The sequence below is a fragment of the Limanda limanda genome, chromosome 18 (assembly GCF_963576545.1).
Source record: "Limanda limanda chromosome 18, fLimLim1.1, whole genome shotgun sequence".
In the NCBI taxonomy this organism is placed as follows: domain Eukaryota; kingdom Metazoa; phylum Chordata; class Actinopteri; order Pleuronectiformes; family Pleuronectidae; genus Limanda; species Limanda limanda.
The window spans coordinates 14,403,854-14,430,625 of NC_083653.1; the positions used below are offsets into that span (position 1 = coordinate 14,403,854).

Consider the following 26,772-nt stretch of genomic DNA (forward strand, 5'->3'; position numbering starts at 1 on the left):
CTAAACTCCTGCTAATGTGCTATTATAAATGACTAATAACATATTTTTCAGTGATATGGTCAAATTGGGCTGAAATATCCGGAGACAATTAACAAATTCATAATTGACCCAAATCAAGACTATGAGGTCACATCGAGGCCGTTTCAGTCCGGGACTTCAGTTGAATTTGTCTTCTGCCTTCCCTCCCTCCCTCTGTTATTCTTTACTTCACTGTAACGCAGCCCAACAAATGTTTTTATATTCCCACTTTTCCTTTAGAAATGCAGAGGTGGCATTTTGAAATCTGTGTGTAGAACTGTTTCATGATTAAACAAGGACCACAGCAGTACACAAACGCACACGTAAACACTCCATCCTTTTCGGCTCTTTCCCTTCCACCTCTCACAACATAATTCTCGCCCCAAAGTGTGTCAAAGAAGGGCAATAATCAAAAGTGTAATGGAGCTATTTCATCTCTCATCAGACCCTTAGCTTGTATCAATAGTCGTTTATGCACAGAGGGGGGGGGGGGGGTTCTTGAAGTGCTATCTTCTATTGTTGCATGTTGTCTTGAGCGTGAGACGGTTACCATTCAAACCCCAGCTAACAACATAATGTTCATCTCCGAGCTGAGGTGCACATCACAATCATGTCAGTTATGAAATGCTTCTTTCACTCTTTGGTTCAGCTGCCTTATCATTTTCTGGGCCTGTATGCAGTCAACAACTTTCCCTGCTGCTATGAAAGTTTAGGTTTAATTTTTATATTTTTTATTTATATACATTTAATCCCTAAAATGAAGGCAAAAACAAAGCAATAGATAAAATATTTCCCCAGTGACAGCGACAATAAATTCCTCAATAATTCCTTTGCCCTTTACCGACAGCCAGGCGTCCTGTTCCCGAAGCTCCTGTGCGCTTTAGCGTTCAATCTCTACATCAATATGTCCCGTCAATTCCCCCTCTCCACTTGGTTTAATGTGTTTGTCCTTTCCATTCCGTCTCTGCCCCTTGCATTTTCCAAATAGATTTTTCTTCCAATCCGCCCCCCTGCCTTCCCGGCCTTCCGTTGCCCCCTGCTGTGAGTAAAGGCTGAATACCAGAGACCTCATCTCACCATATCTGCTCCCAAGCAGAGGGGGTGACAGAAAGGAAGAAAGGAAGTGGAGTGTGGGCTGCATGGCTAATCTGATACAATTAACTTATCCCCGAGCCTCGCTGGCTACGAAGGGGTTAGAAAGATGCGAGTGATTGCCATTTTGTGTGGACTGCCCCAGCGTGAGGCTGACTCGTGGTTTAATCTGCCCTGTGTCCTCACGCTAGAGTCACTCAGATCAGAGGGTCACATTGTCATCATATCCTCGTGGGCGGGGCTCCCGGCTGACAGGCCCGGCTGGAATCAAACACAAAGTCTGTGTCAACGCTTGTTTTTCCCCCACTGAACCATCCACATTCCAGTAGCTGTTTGCAGGGACATAGAATGAAGGATAATCCACATGTTGGCAAGATGAGAAATCTTTCCTTGAAATATTAAAGAAACTTTTACTCGTGATTTTAGAAGAATATTCTTACATTTGGCTGCCTTTTCTTTTTACTTTTGGCTTCATTCAAACTGATATATATATTCATCTCTTTGACCCTCCTGTTGAGCTTTTTTAGCCTTTTGATGTCTTCTACTTGCTTGAGTTGATTTGTTTTCACACATGTTCATACCAGTATTGCTTTGGTCTGAGCTGCAGGGGGAAACGAAGATTCTCAAGCTGAAGAACCTGCGGCCTCAGGACTACGCAAACTACAGCTGCGTCGCCTCCGTGAGGAATGTGTGTGGGATCCCCGACCGCAGTGTCATCTTCAGACTCACCAATAAGACAGGTAAGACGCATTTCTACTGGAAGCTTGGCATAGTAAACCCAAAGCTCCACTATGCACAAAGCTGCCTTCATAAAGGTAGAGCAGGCGGATGAAGTGCTGTGCTCTTCCTCAGCAGAGTTATACTATAATTGTCATAACTGCCAAAGTTGTCCATCTCCTGCCAGTCATTCTTAGACTCCACACTCTCTTCCTCCACAGCCTCCCCATCCATCAAGCTGCTGGTGGAGGATCCCATCGTGGTCAATCCTGGCCAGACGGTATCGCTGGTGTGCATCACCACAGGTGGGGAGCCTCCCCCCCTACTCAACTGGCTCAGCAGTAATGACGTCCTGCCGCTGAGAAGCGTGGTGAAGGGGGGTACGCTCACGCTGCCCGCCATCTCCTCAGATGAGGCGGGGGTGTACAGCTGTGTGGCCACTAACAATGTGGGAAACCCGGCGAAGAAGTCCACCACCATTGTTGTGCGAGGTAAGAATTCATGACTGTGTAATGTACAGAACCCAAAAGTGTTCAATATTAAATTAAAGAAAGTAGAATCTATTTAAAAACTAAAAAGAACAAATACAAAGAGAAATTCTATGGTCAATATTTAAAAATCAACTCAATATAGATTTTTATTTCGTCAATTTGGCTTTGGTCTAATCCTTTTAGAATCCTATTAGATTTCATTTTCATTTCAGAATAGTCTTTCTTTCAAAATGACATCTTTCCAATTGTTTTTTTACTTAATAACCATATTTTCCCCTAATGGCAATAATATATTTTTTCATGGAAGTTGATTTCTCACCAGAGTTTGCCCCTTAACCCTCTATCTCCTTTACTAAGCTCAACAAGTACACACGGCCAATTTATCTCCTGTTTGCTAAAGAAATCAAAGACAAAATGTGTTTCATAATCTTGCTCTTATCAGAGTCCTGTATCTATCTCTTAGAACATTTATAGGTTGTCAGCTCTGAATTTACCTCCTGGCAGCTTCTGCTCACACAAAGCCAATCAGACTAGTTAGGAGAAGGCATGCACCACCATCTTAAATTATGTCAGAGACTTTAATTTGCATTTAATTTGTTTAATTTACATTTGCCTCTATTTCAGAATAACTCAAAATTATCTGTGTATTATTCTGTTAAAATGTGCAGTATAATTAAAATGAAAGCAAATTATGAAAAAATTTCTAACATCTGTAACTGGAAAAAACTGGTGCACTGTTTTTATAATGATCATTTCAAGCATACCTATTTATTGGATTGTTTGTTTGTTGGTTTAATATCGAACACTTCCAGCATCCAGTGTTAGCAATGACAAAGAAATTGAATTATAGGTGAAGTGTAACACTTGGGACACAAGAGCCATCAGTTACAATGTGCACTGTCACAAAATAATTGATGTGTATAATATATCAGGGGCCTTAAATGTTTATTTTATGATTGTACATTTTAGATATTATCTTCTGCTTGTCTCGTCATTTGTTCAGAGATTAAAAATTCCAGCCATGCACTGCATGCTATTAATGTTTGCTTTGTAATTCATATCAAAATTGCCTTGTTAATCATATTACAAATTGAAATGTCCTTCAGATCTGAAGCTTGACAGTTTGACCTTCCAATCACAGACAATCAGATTTCTCAGATATTAATAGTCAGGCTACTTTAAGATGGCCAAGGACGATGCTAAAGGCAAGTTTGAAAACATTAATTAAAATACATAGATTAAAAAAGTGGCTAACACCAATTAAACAAGATCAGCAGGGTTAGGCCCGCTGCTGCCAGATTGGCCATTATTAGGAAAATATTTATTTTTTCAAGCTGATCTTCACCTGAGAATCACAAGAAGCAGAGAAACATTTGATCTTGCTGTAGCTCATTAATAGCAAAGTACTGCTTTTAGCAAACATTTAGCGTAGAGGGAACTTTTTATTTATGAACCTGACATATGTTACACACGTTGAAATGCTCCAAAACTACTTTGAAGATTAATGCGCAAGACAGGCAATTTAACCATCAGTGAAAAAAGCTGTCTTGTTAGAGGACCTGCAAAGATGGAACATAATGCATGAGGAAATTGACTTTCATACTGTTAAATCACCTGCTATTACTAAGCTGCAGGATTAAGGATGACGTGGGACTAGGCTTTCATCTGTGACATAACATAGGATCCCTGCCTCCTGAATGTGAAACTTCAGCCACCTCTTGCAGGTGAATAAAAAAAAGATGCATTAATTAGTGGAATCCTTGCACGCAAAACAGCATTCACAGGATGATCCACATCCACTCATCCTGTTTACATTTGAACTTTTCCTCAGAACATCTTACATACATTTGAATCTCAGTTTAGTAGATTGGCCCAGAAACGCAAGCTTCTCAGAGACTTTTCTGCTTTCATCTCGCAGATTAGACCGCGGCTCCATCATCAGGTTGCCTCTGTACCCAGCTTCAGAAGCATTTATTCAAGCAGCCATATACTCCCCGGGATGAAAATCAGATCATCAACAAATCATTCCTGATGGGTCCCCCCTCCTGAGAGATAAACCCCTTCTCTCTATTTTGAAAGTGCCCATGTAGTCGAGGACTTAAAATTGAGAGGCCGACATCAAAGAGAAGATGTCAGGTGTCCTGTGGGAACAAATAATTCACAGCAGATTCAGTGGAGGTAATCGCTGTAGTAAATTCCCTGTTCTCATCCATGTGACACACGTCTGGAGTTCACAGAGGTTCTCGTCTGAGCGAAATATCATCAAAACATTTCTTAGAACGCCTGGAATGGGCTGTTTGCTCGGCTTCTGATGCTGATACGTTGATTTGCGCCGGAGTTAGTCCTCCTCAAACACTTGTGCATTGTTCTGTCACATTTTATTGTTTGTGTGCTGGATGTTTATGTCTATCGTGCAGAGTCAGGTTAGAAAACCAATTTTACTGTTTTAGGGTGAATTTGCTTTATTACTGTTCATATGTGTGGCTTATATATGTTTTAATAAGGTACTTAGCTTATTCTTCCAGTGCGTCACACAATGGCTGCTATGTTACTTTCTAAAAGATTACCAAAGCCACACATGCATTATTCTGACTAAATGGCATACAGGGTACTCAGTCATTGATTAAGCAGTTCAATTTGTGCAAACTGCAACCAATTGGCTCTGTAAATCCAATACAGTGGTTACTTGACCCTGCTGAGTTTGCTGTTAGCTCTTAATTCTGTATTCTCATTCACTGACTTTGGCTCAGTGTCCGGGATCCACCACATCCTTCATTCACCTTCAATAGATAAACACCCCCCACCTTTTTAGAGAGATGAGCATCGATCAGTAGTCTTATGTAATCTCTTGAAGTCATCGCTGACGTCTCTGTGACCCAGTAATTTACTGTGGATGTTTAAACAAGGGAAAATCACGTAGTGGAGGGGATGAAGTAGATTTATAACTCTGTCCTGAGTAAATCAAGTCAGTGAGTCATCACACATTTTAAAACCAAAGACAACAAGTCAGTGTGAAAAGAAAAAGTCAGAGGCCTCAATGACTTGGAAATGCATGTATTTAAACTATATAAATTCATCACTAGATTGTCGCCCCAACTAGTCCTGTAATGGCTTGAACCTCAGCAGTCTCCAGGTGGTGCCCAACCTTCCTTCAGTGTTTCAACCTTTAACCAGAATACTCTCTGGTTGCTGGTTGCTGGTTGCTGGTTTGGCGCCCCTCTCTTCCTGGTTTCCAGCTCATCTCCTCCCCTCTTTTCACGAACCGTCAGCAAGCAAACATTTTAGATAACGTGCGTATAAGACATCTCAATTTAATTTGGACTTTGTTTATCACAGTAAAGCCAATTAAAAAGGAAGACAAATTTAAATGGCCTCAGCCGATGCTTTAAAATCCAAAACTAGTGCTGTCTTTATTTCATTTCTTTGACAGTCTCATAAACAGTGAGAAACAATGGGTTGGGTAGGGAGGAGGGGTCTGTCTGACATTGCTAATTGACAGGAGATGAGTTCAGCATGTTATCACACATCTCAGAGGCGCTCTCCTGAGTCTGATGAGCTGTCAGTGACGCAAATGCAATTTTGGGATCAACATGCACCGGATGACGAGGGGTGGGGGTGCACTATAGCTGAACAGTGACAGGAAAGTGTCCAAATGCATTACATGGGGTTTTATTACAGACTTTTTGTTATGCAGTGGCGACACTACACCTTGTAATGGATTTTAGTTGTCACAGGGCTCCATTGTCATTTTATTCTCAACCATTTCCATGACGACAAACCTGTTTAATTTTTAGGTGATAAAATAAACATGACTTGTACACGTACGTTCTCTCCATATTTTTTTTCTGATGTCTGACTCTGCCGCTGACATTTAACAAGCCAAAGCGTGTCCATGATGCAGCCTCGATCTGAATAATTTCTCCATTGTGTGCTCGTGCTCTTGCGGCTTGTCTGTGGCACTTTATCATACCGAGCCCTGACGCTACTCAGAGTCACGCTGCATGAAAACAAGCTCACAGCTTCTTTCCATATCAAGCAGACTGCGTGGTTGGTTTGGTTCGGGTGCGCGCTAAGTTTCCACCGTGGATACCGTTAGATGTTTGGATCGAGAACGAAAAAATGATTTTATTTCTTTGATTTGAACGAAATCCACAATAGAAGCACAGGGGAGGAGAAGTGGATAGGGTGAGGCAGTCGTGACTGGATTTAACCATGTTAGTTTTCTTTATCAACTTCCCTTATAATGTCAATCTATCATGCATGATTGCAGTGAAATTATATTGAAGCTACTCGGCAAACCACTATACAATATCAACTACCATATACAGTACAATCATGGCACTTAAATCACTTGACTGCATGTTACAATCTTCATTCTCTGGTAGAAAGCGGGCGTGTGTGTGTGTGTGTGTGTGTGTGTGTGTGTGTGTGTGTGTGTGTGCGTTATTCCTGTTGATTCAATTTTCCGATATCTGAACTGTGGATAACAAAACAGTTGTACATAGTTCAAAGTCAAGAGGGTACACATGCTTTGTCAAACTGAAATATTTTTCTTTAGCTGTGGCCATGAAGGATGCGATACTGTCGAAGTTATTAGCACTTGGTCAGAAATGCGTGTCATCAGCCTGTGGATGTATGTGCACATTTGTGTTGATATTCATGTGCACATGCTGCCTGTGTACATGAAGTACCAAAATATTTGGTTCTGCTACGCCGAGTTTATTCGGCATGTTCAGTCGGGTCACTCTGTGGCCTCATCGGCGCCTCTCTCAGCTCAATCACCCCCCCTCTCCAGTCCTTGAGAAGCCCTCTCAAACTGCTGTTGCCAAAGGGCGGCTGTGTGTGTGTGTGTGTGTGTGTGTGTGTGTGTGTGTGTGTGTGTGTGAGTGTGTGTGTGAGAGAGAGAAAACACATCGCTTCCCAGCAGATGGTAGTTTCTCTGGCCATACTGTGCCACCAGCCAGACTGCCTTCCAGGGCCTGGCCATCTCCACAGCCAGCCCAGCAGGCTACTGGCAACACATCACCCTTCTGACAAGATTTTTTTCACGGATTAAGGGTCCGCAACACGTCTTCAAATGCAGGTCAAACCCCTGCTTCCTCCTGCCCCTTGAGTCCACTCTGTGCCAAACAAAGACACCAAGCAGTGAAAAACAGGTCAAAGTACTTTATACAGCATCTTCATACAGTTCATTTTTCTGTATTTGTGTAGGCAGCTCTCAAATGGATAGTATGTGAATTAAGATGGAACTGCTGTGGATGGTGTTGCTCAAATGGCCAGCATTTTGTTTCCATGTCCACACACACAGAAACGCACACATACATGCCAAGTAGTGTGTACTCCTGATTTTCGATGCAAATCATTGGATTTTCTCGAGAATTCCTCCAGGACTATCAGACAAATTTGTGTACGAGGCTTTTTTCAACCCAAACATCCATCATTCCGACCCACTAAGGTAGACACAACTAATTCCACACACATGCACACATCAGAGTTTAAACACACTAGCTACCATCCACTACTTGTTACTCTGATTGGAGACTTGCTGGTACATATAGACAAGTGAAAATGCAATCTTTTCCCAGTGCGAGTCCCCGCTGTTTGTAGTCGGACTGTTTGTAGGGGAGTAAGCAATCATGACGCGCCTTGTAAAAACCTGGCTGTCAGCATGTGAATCAACATGTGAATGACCCTTATCAAATTTGCTTTGGAATAAATTCTGGTGGAAAGCTGAATCCATTTCCATTCATGAATGCCAGATTTAATGGCTGGACGGCCAGAACTGGCACAGACGGGCCTGTCTCTTGGGCTGCGGCCCTCAGGACTGTCTGTGTGCGGTTGTATTTGTCTGTGTATTAGTGTCGATGTGCATGTTTTGTTTGTGCATTCAGCGCCTGTGTGTGCAAATGAATCCCTTTTAGCATACATTTTAGCCGGAGGTCAGCCTGAAGGTTGAGAGCAGCGTTGAGGACTCTAGCCCTCTCCCACCAAGGAATGGACATGTGTGATACTGTAAAGGTGCTGGTGCATGAGGAAGGTGCTGGTGCTAATGTGGGGATGCATGGGGTGATAACAGGAAACATGAAAGGTGTTTGGAATGCCTTGTGTGTTGAGCCATGCTAATGCCCGTTGTCCTTTTTTTGTGTTTAACCTTGAGGCAGAGGAGAGTGGCAGTTAGAGAGACATCCATCTGGCTCCGAGAGATGAGTTCAGCTCCTCATGCTGATATTCTCTGTGAGAGTGAATGGAGAGCACAGTGTGAGGCGTGCTGAGAGACGGACAGACAGGGCAGACTGAAAAATGAGATGGACTGATGGGTGAATAGGAGGATAATGATGCAGAGTGGAGGGAGGCATGTCTTTCTTCTCGGCCAGACAACGATGGAGAGAATGTAATGGAGAGAGAGGGCTGGAAAAAAACACACATTCAAACATTTTTTTCCTGTCGTGCTGCTGTGCGGTGTGTGCACATTTCTGATGCCTTTGTGTCTTCATCCGTACGTGTGTACATATGTGCGTGTCACCAGGGCTGTGTGTACCTCTGCCCTGCTAAGAAGCTCCCATGAGGCAGCATTGTAATCCTGCTGTGTGACACAAGCTCTCTGTAGAAGAAGGCCTCAACCAAGGCTTTTCTCTTTGTGCGATTATCTGCGCTTTTCATGTACAAGCCACACATTATTCCCACAAGCTATTAAAGCTACGGAGAATCGTACTTACAGGCTCCCTGCAGGCAGAAGCACTTCAGTTTGTGGTTTTTAAAGATGGAACAGGAGAACAGTGAAAAGTGTGTGGTAATGATCTGAAAGAACACGATGAATATCCACAGAAGTGCCTGCAATCACCAGCTAAACGTGCTACAGGAGGCATCTGATGCAAATGTGAGCAGAAGCAGAACTCTTTCTTCTCCTGATAGTACTAAGAATAAAGTAGCACCTGCAAGTGTCCCCAAAGTGGGTGTTTTACTCCCTGGCATGTTGCCACAATCAAGGTTCAATGACAAGAAGCTCTGATGATGATAAAAGGGAACCAGCTTCCAAAAAATCCATCAATAATGCATGCCGAATTTGTTTGCGCATATGCTGACTTGTGTTTTGTGCCGCAGAGCTTGTGATACTGAAAATGTTTTTTAGAAAAATATCAGTGGATTTTCCCCTCTGTGTGCTTACATTCTGCTTATCGCACCTTGCTTCACTTGGCACCTAGCAAAGCAGATGCCACATAGTCCAAGCTAACAAGCTGTTGTAAATCAATCTCGCTCAGAGCACTGAATATTTATCGTACAGTCCAAACACTGAATGCGATCCAGATAAAGCCTGTGAAGAGGAATTTGTATCCATTCAGACTGAGATGACACGATTCAACTTTTTTGTCACGTTGCCTAAAAAATCTCTTAAATGAGATGAATCCACAAATCTCTCGGCAGAAATACTAAATAATTTTCATAAAGCTTGGAGTGAAAGATCACTCCTTTATAGAAATAGCTGTGTGACAAACTCACGATGCACTCTGGCTTTTTGTACACTTTTTTAACTTTATTTAAAAAAAACTGTTAGATAATAACAAAGACAAATAAGAAGTAGCTGAGAGGAGCACTTCACTCAAGTCATTTTATTAGTTTAATCACTGCTTTTAGCTGCCTCGTTGTACATAGATTTCATTTTGACCGTGTCACCTCTTAAACAGAGATGGAGAAGGCTTGAAGTAGGAGGCTGATACCTTGTTTCCATTTGCTCTTGAATGTTAGTTCAAGTCCAGAGCTGCTCCTGGCCTCCCTTAGCCCTTGTTAAACATCTGCTTGGGCCTCTGCCTACCTGAGTGTGAGCCATGTAAACCATTTTCAAATCTAAAATACGATTCATACTATTTGTTTTGTCTGAATACTCTCATTATTTCCATCCATATGGCCCAATATGGCTAATTTATCAACATCTTAGACTCAATATTTGATCAGTAAATACATTGGTTTCCATCTTGCATTAGTCACAGTTGTAAATAAACCTTGACTAAGAGACTAAGTAGTGAGTAGTGTCATCACAGCCTTTTATTGACTGGACTGGTTCCCACAGGAGGTTGCTGCTGGGAAGCACAAGTTCCATGTGTAATGTGTTCAATTGCAACTTTTCTGAGATACGGTTCATGAACACAGTTAACAGGCACTAGACCATAGCACAGTGAACATATAGCGCTGGGAGTGGCTATATAGCAAAGCACAGATAAACCAGGAGATTCACGGCTCCGCTCAGTTTACAGAACAGACGGACTAGAGAGTTCTGCACAGCGCATCAACCAAATGTTACTGTTATTTGCTCACATCAAATGTTTACAACAATTGCTGTTCCCCCAATTTACTCTCATGGTTTTCTCCTTTGTGTGACCAGAGGGATAATTTTGCTTCATAAAAATTCGAAACATCAATACCTGGTTTGACATGAATGGTAGACAGGGCCCTATGCAACGTGCCTAAGTGAGCATACAGGGCTGCATTCCTCTGATTCAAGCTCTCTTGGGTGCCGTCTGGCGGCCATGTTGGGCCCTTGGCAGGTTCTAAGTTTGCTTATGCATCGGATAGTTATGCTGGAGTTATGAACTATAGCTCCACTTCCTCTACTGTCATCCAGAGTGATGTGGACTGTGACAACGCTTTCAGGAGCCAGGCAGGAGAGACACATGATGGAGCAAGAACCAGAGCCTTGGAGCTAATAAACCTGGGAGGTGCCATATGATGAAATATTCAGATTTTACTGCAACCCTAGTTAGCAGCCAATGGACTGTGGACTTTATCTACTTGTGAATTAACCCACTTAGGGGAACGAGAGATACAAAAATACAAATAAACCTGACAAAGTTTTCCCGGAGATAAGATTTGATCTCCCATGTTAACAGATCCTTCTCCATAACAACTGAGCAAACTCAATCCACTAATGGAGCCTGTGTGACACTACTGTAACCTTTGAAAAGGATCCAGTAAGTGCATCTTGAGTTGCAATTGCTCTACGCAGGCACATGTATGTTTTTCACAAGGCTCTAGTATTGATTTGTACATGTTTCACAGGATTTGTCTACCCTACATACAGTGGTTAAAGACTTATGTCCATAAAATGCAGTAGTGGCAATGGTGTAACAATAGTTGGAGACAGTGTTTTATCTCCAGAGCAAATGGGAAAGTTCTGTCTCCAGGCAGAACCTTTGTTAAAGATTCATATGACTTTTGCCACGACTTGGTTTTTAGAAATGTAGAAAGACGAGGGACATTGCGATAAAGTCTCCCCACTCTGCTCTTCTCACCTCCCCACAGTTCCCCTTTTTTAAAAACACCTCTACTTTTAGATTCTCTCCCATGCATAAAGAAACAGGCACCATTTTAGTCACAGCAGCTGTCCAGCAAAATTTACTACAGCCGGGGGAAGTAATGCCCACTTATCTCTCTTGTACACAAATGTAGTCGATTTACAGGAATGCCTCCTTGCTATTCAATATTTATGGTCAAATAAAATGGCAGGAATGGAGGTTTGAAGGCGTAGGAGGCCGGGAGGGAACCGATGCTGAAATATGCATGAGTGCACATGTGCAGCACCGGCTATTTTGACGTGCACCGCAGGTCTGTGCTGAACTGAGTGTAGCTGAGTCACCCGGAGGAAGAAGTATTGGAAAATGTAGGGGACACTGAGGTGACCACTCAGATTTAATCAGAGATTTCCCCTCCCAGGTTAGCTCATACTGAAGATCTGCAGTTGTGCGATCTGAATGTAAAGTGCAGGGCGTTGTCAAAGGAGAATATTGCTCTTATGGTTGACTTTTTTAACAAAGTTGACAAACAGTAAGTCAGAGATTTCTTCTAATTTTTCCGCAAACAACCTCTCAATAGAACAAATCTGGTTTATAAATTAAACACAAGGTGAAGAAGAGGTGGTTGTTTAGATTGGTGTGGTGCACACATTTATATGGACACCAATATTCAGATATAAAGCCGATAAGGTCAATTGTCTGAAAAAGATACTGCCAGGTTAACAATATTTTCTGAAAAACTAAACCAAAGTAATATCTTATCTGGAATAAGCAATAATTCACTGAAAACATGAGGAGTATTACGACTTCAGTCACATTTTGTAGAGATATAAATATATCATTATTGCATTGAAATATCTTACTGGAGTTTTCACATTATTTTGCATTACACTCTGGGTTTGAGTGAAAACAAGATGGAAAAATAATGAGGACTTGAAGTTAAGTTTAGCAAAATTCGAAAGAAAACACTAAAAGGTTTATATGGTAGTATTCTGGAATAATTACAGTATTTAAAGTTGTTGTCGGGCGTATGATGTAGTGGACGTAATATTGACCTGCATCTTAATCAGACTAGGCTCTGTAAGATTTAAACTTGGAAACGAATGACATATTCTATCTGCGAGTCATAATCGATGTTAAATTTTGAGTTTGCAATCCTTCCACTCAAAACCCTGCTCGCACGCAATCAAACATCCCCTGCTTGTGATTAGATTTCTTGCGCCCCAGCTTCATCTCTCCTCATAAAAAGTCTGTTCTCGCACTTCCTACGCTCCAGAGCTTGAGCCGGAGTGCAGGAAATCTATCGAAGCAACAAAATATCTGAGAGCAGGCGCGTTTGAGAACAAGCAGAGCAAATCTAAGCACAAGCAGGGTATATTTAAGCTTTGAGTGAAAGCGTTTTGTAAATCTGAATGTGATATCAATAACTAAAAGACAACGCTCTTAATTAAAGATGAAAAAAAAACATGTCAGTCTGATGCTTCTTTTTAATTTAAAAACTGTTAATGGTATTCAGTTATTTCCATTTATATTATCTAACTGTTAATGAATTGCTTTTAATTAATTTCAAATAAAACCTTCATTAATGTAAGATTACTTATTTTTTTTACCCAGGTTCATTTTTACCTGCTGATATTTTTGGGGATAGTTGAACTACACTCGATGTTTCGCTGAGAAAAAAAAACACTGAAACGACAACACACTGTGATTGTAGCACAGAAACCACTCTGAGTGCCATGCTTCACTCTCTTAAGTGCTATCACACATCTCACAGAGGTACCAACCTGACTAGTCACTTTCAAGCTCAATTTAAAGTGAATGAATAAAGCGAGGGGGGGATGATGGAATAAGGCAAACAGTGTAACAGTTTGGTTTCTTCTAGATGGAGAGAATCATTAAACACTTCATGATTACAGCCCTAATCAACGATTAGTGCTCAGCTCCTCACGGCCCTAACCTTCAGATCCACTCCAACCATCAAGTCCACATTGTAACATGGACCATTTACACTCAGTCGTCATTAAATAAGGGCAATGGGCCAACTTTGATTCATCACATCCTGTGGTCGGTAAAGTTTATCTGCACCGCACCAGAGTTTCAGTCGACCACAAGGTCCAATTTTGTAGAGCGTTTATTCAGTCGAATACTTTTTTTTTTATTCCAGAGCACTGAAAACACATTTTCATGAACAAGATCAGCTTTGGCTCTGCAGTAAAGAACAGCTAGGTTTGCCATGGCTGTGTTACACTTTCTTGAATTGAGGGGAGAGTATATTTGAGCAGGATGAAGGGGAAATGGAGAAGAGCAGTTAATCCAAATGTTTATCCACTGTCACCTGTGACAGTACAATCCCTCCCTCAAGAGTGTGTGCGTGCGTGCGTGCGTGTGGATGCTGCTTCCTACCAACTCTACTGGGGATTTCACGGCGACACAAAATCCTTTTCACGCTGTCACGATATATGTACAACGTGTCCACACATGTTTTCACTGCCTCACATGTATGATTGAAGGAGAATATGTGTCTCCCTATAGAGAAACTCGCTTCATGGCCTCCACTATAGTTCATTAACCTTACACTGTGTATGTTGGCTTTAGGAAATTCAATGTTGGCATTTACAGTATGTAGTGGATGTGTACTGTGATGCGGCTCTGAGTCCAAATGGGAAAGAAGTGTGGGTTGTTAGTGATGCCTTGTATTATCTTTGTATCCATAAAGGTCACAGATATGCAGCACACCACATTATGATGATTACCACAGTTTCCACGCCAGTACTACTGTATTCTAAACAACATGATTGGCAGGCAGTGCCTTGGAGAATAGGAATATATATAGGATACAAATACATAAATGCAAATGCACTTGGTTTTGAAAGGGTGGAGTGTGACATGATTATATTATTTGACATGCGTCACAAACCGGATCCTCTGCACGCCGACTCAAACGGGAGGAGGCGGATCACGTCGAGTAGACATGTGTCGTTTGTCTCTTCCCCCGAACGTGCGGCTCAGCAGGCATCCCGATGCCTTGCACATTCAATTTCCTGTGTTTAAATCTGACACACAGGTTTTGTTTTCATTTTGCCTTTACCAAACTGAATATGATAATGTCACTTGGGAATTGCTAGATGAAAAGATTTCCATGGTGCCGTCAGCTTTTTTTGCCCAGGAGATGAATTGAACAGTAGGCACAGGGTTTGGAACCAAGACAGCATGCATTATAATGAAATCATCTTCTTTCTGCTGTTCAGAGAAGCTATGCTTCGAAAATGGAGTTGCAAACCAAATTGGAATAGGAATGGTGGATATTTTGCTCGGTATCTCTTCAATTTCACAGTGTGTGTTTGTGTGCATGTTTGTGTGAGTGTGTGTGTCTCTGTGTGCGTTTGCCTGCTCCAATGCTGTAAGATTCTTCAGTCCGCAGCTATCAATATTCATGTTGGATCAAAGCATCTGTTAACTTCTCTGTTTGACCCCTCCGCTGCATCAACAGCTAAAGTTCACTTGCTTCTTTAAAAGAACAGTCACGGTTGTCATATCAGCGACTACACTTTCACTTCAGGTTCAAACCACAGCTACAATTTCACGACCTAGATGGTGAGGTAACACGCGTGAGGGAAAAAAAAATCGTTCTCTGCTCAGATCAGTTATTTCAGGTAGCTGTTACACAATCCAGTCTTTCACAGCATGTAAAGAGTGTGTGAACTGTGCAAATGCTGAGCAGGTATGAGTCACACAGACAGAGTTACAACGCGTTCACCGGAGAGGTGCATATCGGCACTTTACAGCACAAGTGTGGACATTAAACAAAATAAAATTGCTGAGAAAAATCCATAAAACCCCGTCTTTGGGATTACTTCTCAGAAATTACATCAATAAAACAAGGGCGGCCATAACCTACAGTGAAGGTCCCAGGGTTTGTTGTTGCAGTGTGTCAGAGACTTGCAGAGAAAGAGAGGATTTGTTTACAAATGCAGACCTAGCTTTAACGCAATCGATTTTTCTTCCACAGCTTTGAAAAAGGGACGATTCTGGATCACTCCTGACCCCTACCACAACGACGACAACATCCAGATTGGACGTGAAGTCAAGATATCTTGTCAGGTATAGTCCAAAAAAGTACACACACACACACAAGTAGTTAGAATAGGTCACGTTTCAGTGTAATACACGTCAGGTAACAAATGTTCTAGGTGGAGGCGACCCCACCAGAGGAGCTGACGTTTAGCTGGCTGAAGAACGGGCGTGGGCTGCGGAGCTCGGAGCGTATGGTCATCACCCAGACGGACCCTGACATCTCCCCAGGGACCACCAACCTGGACATCATAGACCTCAAGTTCACCGACTTCGGCACGTACACCTGCGTGGCCGCCCTGAAGGGAGGAGGCATCCCCGAGATCAGCATCGACGTCAACATCTCATCCACGACTGGTGAGCCTCACACCCCGTTGTGTCAGCGAAGCATCTACACACCTCCCCCAACATATATTAAACACGCTCAAAATCACTATAGTTTCTTAGGCTGTCCGACTAGAACACTTTTAAAGGGAACACAGTGTTTGCTGTCAATCCTGTCAGTTTTAATATAATTTGAATTGAATTGGTTCCAGTCAAGTTATCATAGCCAATACTTTGAAATTAAAAACTGACACTGTAAATAGTTATTTATAATAAAATATATTGTATTGCTGGACATGAGAGCAAGTTAACGTTTTCAAGTAATATCACAAATAAAAAATATGAACCTGAATATGAGCGTAATACGCCACCTTTAAGTCGGAATTTAACAGAATGGTAGTAATAATAAAAAGTTTTATTTATTTCTTTAGAGGGGCAGTTCATCCAAATTCTCACAGATTTTCTTTCCCATGAACCTCCAGTGGTTTCTAGCAGTGTAGCTGCTGATGTTTTTATACATATGTCACTGAAGATGCACCTGAGTTCAGCAGGAGAGGAAGAAAACTCCTCTGTGGTTCTCATCACATTTAAAGCTGCATTACAGTTGCAATTTGAACCATTTTTCTTTCAATTTGTCCGGAGAATAATCTCCCTTCTCAAAATGACAACTGTGACTTCTCTGGAACCATCTCAATGACAAGTATCTTAAGGCATCTGCAGATGAAACCACAACTACCTGCAGCAAGAGAGAGAGATATTTGGGTGAACTGTTCCTTTAAAGCTTTTCCTGGACGGCCTCCACAGGTTAGGATGTATATCATCATTAGACTATTGTTAACTGCCAGATTCAATTCCAGTACTCTGTCCAAGGCTGAAAACCGCTGTATTCTACTGTGTTCTCCGGTTCTGCACGCAGCATTGTGTTACAGCACCACACACTCCATTGACTGTTTAATCTTACTTCTCTGAACCGAAGCCGATTCCGTCAGTCCAACTAATCAGAGACTAAACATCCATCGTCCTTCCATCTAATTGGCTGCTTCCACCACTGCTCCAACTAACATTTGTATACACCTAGAAAGCATGTTGATAACACGACATATATCAGTCCACCCTGTCCACTGTCCACCTATATAATTTAAAATTTCAATCATGGCATGCGGAGAAGTCTCTTAGAAACAGAGCAGTGTTGCATCGGCCTGTCCCTGTCTTTTTTTAGATCCTCTGCTTCTCTATTGTAACATCAGTAATAATCAAATCCGTCACGTGAAAAATAATCAAAGGTTATAATCAGCTGTCAAACGTTTCCATCTGCTCGAAAAAAGCCGTGTGTAACAGCACAGGGACGGTGGTCTTTGTGCGTACGAGCAGAAAACCAGTGGGTACGTTCCAGTGTCACCACGCATTACCCCATCACCCATCGACTCCACTGAGGGACGTGACCCCGATCAACACGACGCCTCGGAGATGCCTCGGTTGGGAGTTTCCTGCTTGCTCACTCATCCCTATCCAGATCTGCTATGTGTGTGGGTTGTTGTTGCGGAAGGCGAAGTAGATGTGTGTTTTTGCTTTGAATTCTACCAGCGTGTGTTCACTGCCAATAAGTGACTTTTTGGGTTGTGTAATGTTGTGCGACTTGTGATCGCAAGCTTCAGTTCCCCTTATACGCTTACGCTGCACACACACACACATTGGCTGACACACTCCTACACCTTCTTCTTCTCTCGGCATCTTGTTTTTTCACACACCTCGCCGCCACTCACAGCGTGAACATGAAAGCCGCATGTCAACCTTGGATGCATAATTATCGTTGGATAATCCTTTGATAATCCCAGACGCAATGAAACACTGGGATCAATCGCATCCGCCAAGATTGTTTGCTCATTATCTTTTAAGTAGTGCGGCCTCTTATTTTGAAGTGCCACACCAATGCACTCAAACAGACCCTTTAATGTTTAAAAGAAATAGTGCCGTCTGAGAAAATAAGTGGGGAAATGAGTGCAATTGTATGAAATGAAAGGTCTCATCAAGGCTTAGATGTGATCTCTTCTTATGCTTTTATTGTTCACGTCAGAAGTGCAGGTATGAATTATAAAAAAAAAAAGTGTTCCTTTGTCATAGAGCTGTCCCTGTCATTGGAAATAATGTATTGAGTTTTGCTTCTGCCGGTTTCTATTCCTGCTGCTTTACCAGGATGTGACTGGGCTGTTTTGCTGCTGAATGCCTGTTATTCGTGATGTTTCTTTCCGTCAGATTGATGCTGTGAATCAAAGGAGTGTCTTCGCTAAGCGGAACACTATAGCGCTTGTGTACTCCAGCGCCGTGTGCCTCTGCCTCGCCTTACGCCTGCAGCTTGTTTTGGGGTGAATAAGCCCCGGTTTTGTTCCTCTGCCTGTTCTCCTGAAGGGAGAAACCCAGAGCCGCAATTAGACGTCTTAATAAAAGCGTTTAGAGAAGATTACACCGGAGGTCTGCCAGCGTTTTGTGCTGGGGAAGTGGTTGGAAAGCGATTGAGCCGAAAGTGTCGAGTCTGAACGCTTCGTAGCTCACTCGCTGTTCCAGCGTTGGCCCCGGTTCCAGATTCCAAACACAAGCTTAGTCCCAGCCACAGCAGGGCCTTGATAAAAGAGAATATTTGCTACACCCTTTTCTTTCAGCTTTTGATGAACACAGATTTCAACACGTTTCATGATTTCTCCCTTTTTGCAAAACAGCACTAATATTTACGATCGTGACATACTCATTAAGTTAGCGACTTCTATTCTCGTCGGGACTTCCAGAGATTGCGAGGCTAATGCTTATTTATGAGCGGGGTCTGGAAACCAGGACACAGACCTCCCCCTTTGGATACTGTCAGGATTAAGAAGCGCAAGACAAAGGAACAGTCGAGAAGAGTTACGATCGTTAGTGTAAACCATAAAACATCCCATAAACTTCTAACAGGGTCGAGCCGATTAATCCTCTCATTAGCCTGTGTGTTTAGTGGGTGTGTCTTGCTCGATTATTGCCACTCAACGTCTGTGGCAAAGAGATGTTATTCGGTATCTGACTTGAAATACCATTGGGACTATTCCAGAGATTTTGATAGCATGTGGAGTTATTGTAGATGCATTTCTGACATTTAAAGCCAGTTTTCAACTCCAATCCACAAATCCGACACCCACTCAGTGCACTCGATGTGTGTAATTATTGTAAACACTGGATTCTGCCGTCTCAGTTAAAAAAAAACACATTACAATCTTACAGTCGTGAGGATAACAGTCCCTGTGGATGCATCCCAGTGTCGGCACACAGCAGCCGCTCCTCTCTGGTGTGATTGACGATCACAAAGTAAGTGTCTGGATTGAAAGTCACCTCTCTCTTCTCGTGAGGCGGATAAATCCCTCCGTGATGAGCCGCGCAATTAGCACCCAGTGTTTCTGTCAATTTCAAGAATCACTGCAGTTAATGAATTAAGCAAATCAATTAACTTCGCAGTTGATTAAAATATGAGCTGCTTTAATAATCACAATGTACAGGCTGTTTTGTTTTTTTTTCTTTTCTGAAATGAATTCGAGTCATCTGAAGCTCACAGCAGACTTGCTCATCTCTCGTCTATTCCCCTTCCAACCGTTGTCTGGTTGCCTCTGAATCACCACGAGCTGCCATCGTCACAGTGACCGTGCCACATGTGAGTCTAATAGGGACCGCATGGCCGCTGGCTGTCCACTGTGCTGATGTGTTTGTTTCTGCTGCAAATGCACTGACCCCGTTAAAGAGAAACCTGGTCCACATCCTGACTCACCTACACGGAGCAAAAGTTCAACTGCTGTTTGGTCCCGTGAGTGGACGCAAATTGTTGGTTGTGATATCCCACCTGCTGAGGAGGTTATGTTTGCATTGCTTTTGTTTGTTGGCTTGTTTGTTTGATGCGAGCATGATTACACAAAACTACTTAACAAGTGCCATGAAACTTTGAGGAGGGCTGGGACGTAACCTTAAGAAACCATTACATGTGGAGCAGATAAACAGGCTGATCGAGGAATTTCCTATGGGTTTCTTTAACATGGCGAGATAGGAGTTGACCTTGAAGGAAATGTTCACGCCCCGAGTGTCCTTGTACATCCTTTATATATGTTCATGTGGAGTTTTCACAAAATTTCACATCGCTTTAAAAGACATTCGATACATGTTCTGTATATGAGTGTATAAATGTATAAGCTACTGGATGACCTAAATTTCCCACGGGATTAATAAAGTATCCATCTATCTATTTATCTGTCTATATGAAACCCAAAAATATTTGTCAGGTGCAAAATAAAGTAATGAGCTGCAAAGTGGGTTTAAATGGTCACATTTGAAAGCTGTAGATCCAAACATTGGATAAACAGGCCAAGTCAACTCCCAAAATGGTCCCAAGCTGTGAACTGGGAATGAACAGGCCTAACAGCTGTCCCACAGCTGGGAAGCTGTCCTGACAAATCTGCTGCATGACAACAGTCGATGCCACAGCCAATGCCACTTCTATAATCACAGCCACGGAACCAACTGGCTGCATATGTCAGCAGAACAAACTTTGCAGAGGAGGGTTATGGATGTCATAGCTTTAAAGGGGAAAACACACACTCGTTAATCTGTAAATACAAACACTCACATTCATAGAGGTTAGGTAAAATTAAAGGTTGATAGTCCTTTTCGGCTGCAGCTACACTGTAATGAGTGCTTGCTTTGTGCGAAGTCCATAAAATATGTTAATTAGATGGGATAGCTCAGTACATTATGCACAGTGCACCAGCATCGAGCCTCAACTGCACCACCTGAAGTCATGCTTTATGGAGGTGGCCATCTGGGAAATCACCTCCCAATCCAGCTGGGAAAATCTGGAAGGCAAAGACGAACAAGAAAGACTCTCCCTCCCTCATTAGCTACTATCGAGGCCCCCTGAGCGATATACATAAACTCTGGTCCTTTTGGACTCCTGCTCACCGCTTAGCAGCAGAGAGGGTGGTGCTACTGGAGGGGTGTGTTTGTGCATTTCTAAACTGGGGCAATGGCCATTTCTTTATGGTTGGGTAAATGTTAAAAAAAAATATACTAGCATCGTTACGGTGAGCAGTGTGGTCATAAATCGGATTATAGCCAATGGGAGTGTTGGTATTTAAAGCCTGCCGCTGCACAATCTCACTCACATGGATTCATGGTTTGTGTGATTGATCGTAAGACAACTTATAAAACCTCAGGGGAGCAGCATACAGCTCAAACACATGCACACACACACAGCGGTATGTCAGTGTGGTCAGCAATCTGCCGCTGCAGTCTGTCATTGCACTAAGCCAATTTTAACACATCTGTAGACATTTATTACACTTTAGCGACTTGTTGTACGGATGCTTCTATACACACACACACACACTCACACACACACAAACACACAGATTCACAAATGTGGCCACAATGGACCCACAGGACCCTTCTCTCTTTCCCAGAGGTCCAGAACTCAGAGGAGACAGAGTCCTGTCACATTGTGACCAACTCATTGTCCTCAAGCTGTCTAAACACACTCTCACACATACATACGAACACTCTGCAGGAGTTCCAGTATTAGAGAGAGCTGTTGCCATGGTGATGGGAGTGATGTCAGAGCACTTACCAGAAAAGGGGGCAGCGGGATGTTGTTTATTCTCAAAGACGTCAGTGCACACAACTCTGGCTCTCATTGCCGTTAAAAAAATGCAAAGTGCCAGGTATTTCTATGTTTTGCAGTCAGCTCACACTGCTGTTGCAGACACAGTGATGGCTGATGGATCCCGCTGACAGGCTCCAGCAATCAGCCTCTACACTTAGAGATTCGTTCCAGCTGAGACCCTAGAGATGTGTGGGGCTACTGAGACCGAACAAGAAAGTCCAGTCCCAATTTTGGCCTAAAAAGCACACAGGCAAACACACACCAATCTTCTCTGTCAGCAGCACCAACGAGAGGCTTCCTGTTGAGCGACCAAGGCAGGATCACAGCACGGCCTCGACCGTGGGCGAGAGGGGAAGTGCGCCGCCATAAACACATACACACACAGAGGCATAAAGCCACGTAAGCGCACTCTACACAAGCATACGCACACAGCGGGCTCGCCCTGCAGGCATCACTGGCATTTGGACGGCTTTGGCACAATGAGAGCAGAGTGAAGACCAGTAGCAGGCTCTCTGCCACACAGAGCATCTCAGTGGTCAGTCTCACACACAGGGGCAGGGTGTTCACTTGGAAATAGCGAGCGGGAGGAAGGACGAGTTACAGAGTAAGCAAAAGAGAGTCGGTCTGTGTGCGTTTGCGTGATGGTGCGGAGAGAGACAATGGCAGCGGATGGCCTGTACTAGTGCTGCCAAACCCAATAGGCAGACATCTGTAACTGCCTGCCTCGTCTGGGGAGAGGGCCAGGTGTAATGATGGCAACTCGGTGAATACACCTCTCCTCCGCTCGCTAATGGACGCTTGCTGCCATCCTCCCACCCCGCTACTGTCAAATCACCATTTCACTGTTTGGACCCAAGGAATTGTTTGAGAGAATTGGAGAAAATACGCCGTGGAAAGGAAATATGTCGGCTCTTGACACCTGGCTAGCTCAGCCAATACGATGTGTGAATACCAATCAGCAAATGCAGGAGAAACGAAATGAGTGTCTGCTGTCATTGTCTCAGCGGAGATCATTTCCGCTGCTCGTTTGGTGCCAAATAGCATTACCAAGATTTATCTGTGAACGACCAGTCCCCATTATCCAATACCTATGGCAGCAGCGTGTTTATGCATCACATACCTGAGGAGGTTTCAAACTGGCTGATGAGCAGCCAAGGTTTCGGTAACAATGGCTGAAAAGACACATTTTCATCTGTCGTAATTCAATGATTGAGAATTGCAGGATTTTCCATTTTCAGTTGAAATGGTTTAAAGGTGCAGTGATCATTATTTGTAATTTGTCAATGGATAAAATGAGTACTTGCGTTAAAAGAGTCTCCCTCAAAGAGACTAAATGACAAATGCTACCCACCTGATGAAAACGTCCTCTCGGCTTGATGGATTTTTTTTTTTTTTTAAATCGTCTTTCAGCTCATTGTTTCTGAGGCCCACAGATTAAGACTTTTTGTTCACTCTTATCATCGTTGCTCCAGACACAAGAGGCAGCTATTTTTAGTGTGAAAGCTCTGATGAAACCAGTCCATCTTCCAAGTCCGACACAAACAGCAGACAGACAAAGTAAACAACCAGCTGGCGAACGAAGTGGAGCATTCGGCAGCTGAGGAGGCAGATTTCTTTATCGGGAAGAAACACTGAACCAAAATAAAGAGTAGAACTTACATTCCGCCTGGTTGAAAGGAAAACGCAGACATTCTAATGAATGATTGCATTGCTCCTAAACTGTTGAATGTTTAAAGTAAATGTTTGCTTAAATGTGCAGTTAGAAAGTTCAGAGTTTACAATATTTCAGTGTCATGTGGTCCCTGTGCCTTCGTGCCTTTTCTCCCACAGTCCAAAGGGGAGGATAAGTTAAATGGAGGCTCTGAATTGCCTGTAGCTGTGAATGTGAGCATAAATGTTTGCTTGTGATTCGCTGGTGACCTGTCCAGGATGTACCCCACCTCTCACCCAGTGGCAGCTGGGATTGAGTCTCAAGGATAAGTGGTATAGATAGACAATGGGTGGTTGGTGATACTGCTTGTTTCTGCTGCCTCCAAGTGGCCTGAACATTGCAGGTATTGTTAAGGCAGGTTTAATTTTCTTGTTGAACGTGTGAAGAGATTTCCATGCATCTTTCAAAGACAGACAATTTAATTTTTTCGGACATTAACAATCATTTAAATGTGCTGTTGTTTTATGAGTCACTGTTGGAACTTGCAAAACATTAGAATCAATGATGCATGTTGAGCTTCCACTTGCTTCTACCAGTTTGAATCACCTATGACTCACATACAGGTCAAGGTACTGCTCCAGTAGTTTGAGTAGATTTGTACCAACTGACTCACTTAAGGGCAAAAGGAACCAAGAGTTGCAGCATTGCGATGGCGGTGGGGTTGTTTCTTTTCACCCGGACAGAAAAGGGGTCAAATGAAATACTACAGCCAGACTCTATTTCGTTTTCTAGAGATTGCTGGAGATTTCATCACTATTAAAGTTGAATGTGGCTGGACTTCATTCCAGCTGTAGCATTGTTTGGGCAGAATGACAGTGATTGGAAAATCATCAGGGAACCATGACACGGTTTCATCACCGCTGAGGAGATTTCCAATCCTCGAATTGCTGGCTGGAAACTATTTTTGGGAGCAGGAGTAGAAAAAGTGTTTGGCCCTGCTGTTGGTTTGGACTTGCACAAAAATACCACGCACACACACACACACACACACACACACACACACACACACACACACACACAGCACTCTAGGAGCCGATGCAATTTGCCAGGTTTACTAATTAAACAAATTTACTTGGCCAGTATGCTCGATGAGGAACCAGACTGCCTGATCCAACCTGCTAGTTTTCCTGCTTTCCAAACTAAGAAGAGACACACACACACACACACACACACACACACACACAGGCACATACACAGGCACACTCTACCACTTTGTCTTGCAATTTGGCACTTTTCACTTCTTTTATTATTCATTGCTAACTTAAATCCAGCCTCTAAAATGACCGTTAAACAAGGGCAAAATATTTATTGGGTCATATTTTGTTACACGGCCAGCAACAATGCTATATCACCTTTGGGAGCATTCTGTTGTAAACGCTCTGAATTATATGACGCCGTGGATGAGATTGAGTAGCTCCATAAGGACGGGGGCAGGGAAGTGAAAAGCTGCAGTGAGATGGCTGCGATGGAAGTGGTGGTGACGTGATAAGAATAATGAATGTTGAGATGATGGTGGTGGTGGTGAAAATGGGATGAAGATTAGACACTGTGATGCTGATTATTTTAATTGCAACGCTGATAATGATGATTCTATCTTAGAAGGGTAATGCAATGTCATTACTGAGGATGATGTGGAGAACATAGAAATTGTTTATTTCATTAGTGTTGGGTGGATTATTTTATTGTCTTACTGCAGTGAGTTACAGCCATTTACTTTGTGAAATGACGGATGACACATCTCTGCCTTTTTAAGTCATCCAGAAATGAAGTTTACTTTTTCAGAATAGAAATTTGACCATCTGGAGCCTGTGGACCCAGATTCTGCGTAGTAACGATCTCTGAGAAAAATCTAGTTGACATATACTAACATGTATGTGTATGAGAGGGTCGGATCTATGACTTATACTGCAGCCAGCCACCAGGTGGCGATGGAGATGCTTTGGCTTCGCTTGTGGGAGCTGTCATGTCGTTCAGCCAAGTTACAGATTTACTTACAGGTCTGCAACCCATCAATTCTTTATCTTAGCTTAATTCCTCTACTCGAACGCAAGTGTAAAGCAAGCAAAAGGCACAATTGGCACCAATACCGTGCGGCAAGGGTTGGACATTAGCTCATTGTTGTAGGAGGCTGCTGGCTTCATGACTAGTTTTCAGAGACATAAGCACAAAGCCTGGAAATATTGAGAACTGGGGCTGCCCAGAAGTAACAATATCCCTCCATGAGCATCTCTAAAGCTTGCTAATTAACACATCACAGAGTTTCTGAGGTCGTGCTGTCAGTTTGAGCTCCTCGGGCTGCCATCTTTAAAATCTGCTGAGACCCTGGATAGTGAATTTGCCCACCATGTCAAATAGTTTGGCTCATAACCCCATGTAAAAAACTTTTATGTACAGGTTGTGTTCAAGTGAGATATTGCATGTGAATTGGTGAGCAGAGCTAGAAGATGGATTTTATTAACTCAAGACGGCAAACTAGCATATTTACCAAATTGTCACATTCGTCTTTTAATTAGCTCAGGGTTGTTGAGACTGATGAATGAAGCTGAAACAAACAACTCTGGGAGGTTTCTGATGAAGTTGTAAACCATATGTTAATCTGTCATTGAACTAATTAACGTTTTTTAAGCAAGTCGTCAAATGCAGTGGAAACACATCTGATTGACAAAAGGGATTTTATTGTTGTATTTCCTATTTCCGTCCCCTTTGCTCAGTTCTTGTCATCGTTCCTGGACTGAATTGGTTGAAAGGTCATTTGCTTTGAACCATTTGGTTGCTTGCTTTTTTGCGTGTCCACTCTTCATTGCATTGTTCATTGTTTTGCCATTGCTCCTCACTGCTGCCCCACATGATGGTTTTACTTTTCGAAATCGCTCAGTCCCAGCCGTTGCTGCTAAAATCTGCATGGTCCTTCCATACAAAGCTTTGTGTGTGGCTGAGCCTCAGCTTCATTGCCCATTGCAACCTGGATGCTCATTCGCTCCCCCTCCCCTCCCCATCTACCCTCCACGCCACTTCTCCCTCGCAGTCGACCATTTCCTCTTACCCCGCCCGCTGACTTTCTAGAGCCCCATATCAGTCCCTCCTCTGTTTTTCTCTTTCTTAGTTCCCCCCAACCTGACAGTCCCTCGGGGCAAGTCCCCCCTGGTGGCCCGCGAGGGTGACACAGTGGAGCTGGAGTGCCTTGTTTCAGGAAAGCCCAAGCCCATCATCCTGTGGTCGCGAGCCGATAAGGAGGCGCCGATGCCGGACGGCAACATGCAGATGGAGAGCTACGATGGCGTGCTGCGTATTGTTAATGTCTCCAGGGAGATGACGGGCTCGTACCGCTGCCAGACCAGCCAGTACAATGGCTTCAACGTGAAGCCCAGAGAGGCCGAGGTGGAGCTGATTGTACAATGT

The 26,772-nt window shown here is 43.0% G+C and overlaps 1 protein-coding gene across 1 annotated transcript in view; it reads left to right on the forward strand.

Annotated features, from left to right (window-relative positions):
* LOC133024655 (MAM domain-containing glycosylphosphatidylinositol anchor protein 2-like) overlaps positions 1 to 26,772 on the forward strand; it is a 171,991-nt gene that overhangs the window by 91,684 nt on the left and 53,535 nt on the right. Inside the window, 5 exon segments of the mRNA XM_061091819.1 lie at positions 1,718 to 1,850; positions 2,049 to 2,318; positions 15,612 to 15,703; positions 15,793 to 16,030; positions 26,450 to 26,770. Of these exon segments, the coding sequence (XP_060947802.1) occupies positions 1,718 to 1,850; positions 2,049 to 2,318; positions 15,612 to 15,703; positions 15,793 to 16,030; positions 26,450 to 26,770 (1,054 nt within the window).